The sequence below is a fragment of the Austrofundulus limnaeus genome, unplaced genomic scaffold (assembly GCF_001266775.1).
Source record: "Austrofundulus limnaeus strain Quisiro unplaced genomic scaffold, Austrofundulus_limnaeus-1.0 Scaffold283, whole genome shotgun sequence".
NCBI classification, from domain to species: domain Eukaryota; kingdom Metazoa; phylum Chordata; class Actinopteri; order Cyprinodontiformes; family Rivulidae; genus Austrofundulus; species Austrofundulus limnaeus.
In genome coordinates this window covers 535,587-538,535 of record NW_013952685.1, presented here as the reverse complement: position 1 = coordinate 538,535, position 2,949 = coordinate 535,587, and the positions used below count along the sequence as shown (strand labels likewise).

The following is a 2,949-nucleotide window of genomic DNA, read 5'->3' as shown; positions in this document are numbered from 1 at the left end:
ATGCTAAGCTTGCTAACTGTTCCACCCTCTGACTGCTACAGGGGCGTGTCTTAGAGAGAGGTTTTAATAGCAGAACACAGTCACTGTGACGAAACTGTGCAGAAACACGTCACAGCGGAGAGCCGTTAACCAATATGCAAATTAGCCTGCAGTACCACTGCTCTACCCATATGAGCAGCAAAAACACGTTTTTAGACCAAATATTACAGATTTGAACAAATACGCACAAAAACATCAAATTTAGCACAGAAACAGTACTATATAACATTGTAGACACATTCTAGGCAGTTTATCAGCTGAAAATACGTTAATTTGGGGTAAGTTACGCTTTAAAAACAGCACTCAGACAAACGTATAATAAAATATCACCATTTTTTTTCTTTTTTTAGTGAAGAAACCAGAAGCAAAGGGGGTGAGGATGGAAATGTGGTGTAAATCGGTGCAGGAATGAGGTTTATTTCTGCAACAGATTAGACCTATATCTCTCAAAGTGGGCCACAAGTGTCCTTGGATGTTCTGCTCCCCCACCTTCCTTCCCATCTTACATCATTTGATGTTATCATCATCGACTTGAAATAGCTTAATATTTGTGTACCGCCTCATCCAGCAGCTGTTTCATCCTTGAGGAGGAGGAGGAGGTGGAGGCGAGGCGAGGCGAGGCGCGGGAATAACGCCTCATTGTGTTGAGGTGCTTTCAGCGAGCGCTTTGTTGCTCAAAAATCACACCAGTAATTTGGTTTCGGGGAGGGGACAATGTCGCTTAGTTGGCCGATGTGTTTTCAAGGGCACGGCGCTGAGGATGGTGTCCAGGCTCTTTTTATTTTTATTTTTTTTAGTCATTTGAGAGCAAGATAAGCACCTCTGGAAAACACTGGATGGTTTTATAATGCAGGTTCCATTAGCCCGGGTCGCTCATCCAAGGTTATATAAGGCTAATTATTAGCATTCAAAAGACACTTCTGTTCAATTGCAGTGGTCAGCAACACATTCGTTCAGCAACACATTGGTATGCAGCTCATATGGAAGTCCCACTAAAGAGATTTGACTTGTGCATGTGTGTGTGTGTGTGAGTGTGTGTGAGTGTGTGAGTGTGTGTAAACACATCCCCCAAAAAGACTTGGAAAACAAGAAAAAAGGAAAAACATGCAACAAAAATACCTTCGTCTCGAGGCTTGTTCATTGAAGATTCATCAGTTTTTTTTGTGAGCGGACCTAGGGTTAAGAAAAAAAGGGGGGAAAAAGAGAAAAGAGAAAATTCAAAAAAGATTACTGGCAAAAACCGATTAAAAAAAAGAATATCAAAAAAAGAAAAGAAGCAAGAGCGAAAAAGACAAATCAGCAAGAATTCATGTGTTTTGCTCATTGTGCGTATGTGTGTGTTTTCTTTAAAAAGAGTACAAAAACAAAAAAAAAAAGCATCACAGACACAGATTTATTACAAGAAAAGACACAAGATCAAAGAAAAGTGATTTGGGTGTGATTTCTGTTTGTGTTTATAAGAAAATGGCTGCCGTGGCTCGCCTCTCCTTTAACCCATGTGTGTGTGTGTGTGTGTGTGTGTGTGTGTGTGTGTGTGTGTTCTCTCAGTGTGACGTTCGGACGCTGACCGGGCGGTAAGTGTGAAAAAGTGAAAACAACACGGCCTTAGTGGTTTTGAAGAACAGGACCCAGCCCTTTGCTCCACCACAAAAAAAAGAAAAAAAAGGCGGACATTTTTAAAATCGGAGGGAAAAAAACAGTAAACTGAAGGAAGAATGGCAGGTTTGGGTCCTGTTGCTCAAACGCCAAAACCTTTTTTTTATTTTTTTTATTTTTAAGCTTCATGAGGAACATGAGAAAAAACACACTGGAGACAAAAACCCCTTTAATTGGACAGCACTGACCCTGTAATGGTAAGAAGCATGTTAAACACGTCTCAGGTAAAACAGGAAACAAGCGCTGCGGCGCTGAAATGTGTTTGTTGTTCAGCGGTGAAAGCGGAGAGCTTCTCCCCAGGCGGGTAAATAATTACACGGCACAACAGCGGCGCGTCAATTCGAAATGACAGGAAAGCGTGACGCTAATTGCACAGAGGAGTTCAGGTAAAAGGTGAGTTTAATTTGATCCCCATCAGCCCACGGGCTGTTTTGGGAAAATTAAAAGAACAATGGAGAGGGGAGAAGAAAAATAATCTCCTCTTCCTCGTCGCCATCTGTTTTAGCCAACATGATTGTTCCTGAGCGGCGGCTCTATAAGTGTTCATTGACCTCGACCTCCTGAACACAAGTCAGAAGTTTGTAGAAAAGAAAAAACTTTGAAATTTGTATTTTTGTCTGGTTTCGAGTCGTAAAACCTACAAAAAACCCACAAATAAAGCAACACGTGAATCACAGTAGAACTATGTTTTGTTACCAGAACAAAAACACTTTCTGTGAAGAACAAAACGTGAGAGTGAAGGACACGGCACCTCCGAAGCGTACATTCAATCACAAAACCTCACAAGAAAACACAACAATGACCCCAAAAATATGTACAAAATGTAACAGTCAAGGTCCAGAAAAAGCTCCAGTGTGGAGAAATCACTGAAGATATGACTGAAAGTAGAGGCTCTGCAGTGATTCAGATGTTTCACAAAAGTTTGTTTCTTGTTTTTTTATTTTTTTTATTGTTTTACTTAATAACAACCAGCAGTGCAAAGATTAATCCAGACCACCTGATGCAGACCACCTGATGCAGACCACCTGATGCAGACCACCTGATTATGATTCAGTTTTAAAGTCCTGATAAAGTCAAACCTGATCCAGCTTGAAATGTACGGAACTCCGATGAACAATGGGCCTCATGCAAGAACATGTTCGTATTCTTATCCTAAATTTCTCCTACTTTTGTTCGTACAAAGGGTTCGTACGAACATGTCACGTCAGATTCAACAAACTCTTCTATCTTCATGAAAAGTGTGTGAATGAGCTG

At 40.9% G+C, this 2,949-nt stretch overlaps 1 protein-coding gene across 2 annotated transcripts in view; it reads right to left on the bottom strand.

Moving 5' to 3' along the window:
* Window positions 1-2,949, bottom strand: part of nlgn2a (neuroligin 2a) — a 348,430-nt gene that overhangs the window by 170,458 nt on the left and 175,023 nt on the right. The window contains exon 3 of one of the 2 annotated variants that reach the window (XM_014021224.1): window positions 1,159-1,212. The exons of the other annotated variant lie outside the window; for it this stretch is intronic. Coding sequence (XP_013876678.1) covers window positions 1,159-1,212 — 54 coding nt within the window. The remainder of the gene's footprint in view (window positions 1-1,158; window positions 1,213-2,949) is intronic. 2 annotated transcript variants of the gene reach the window in all.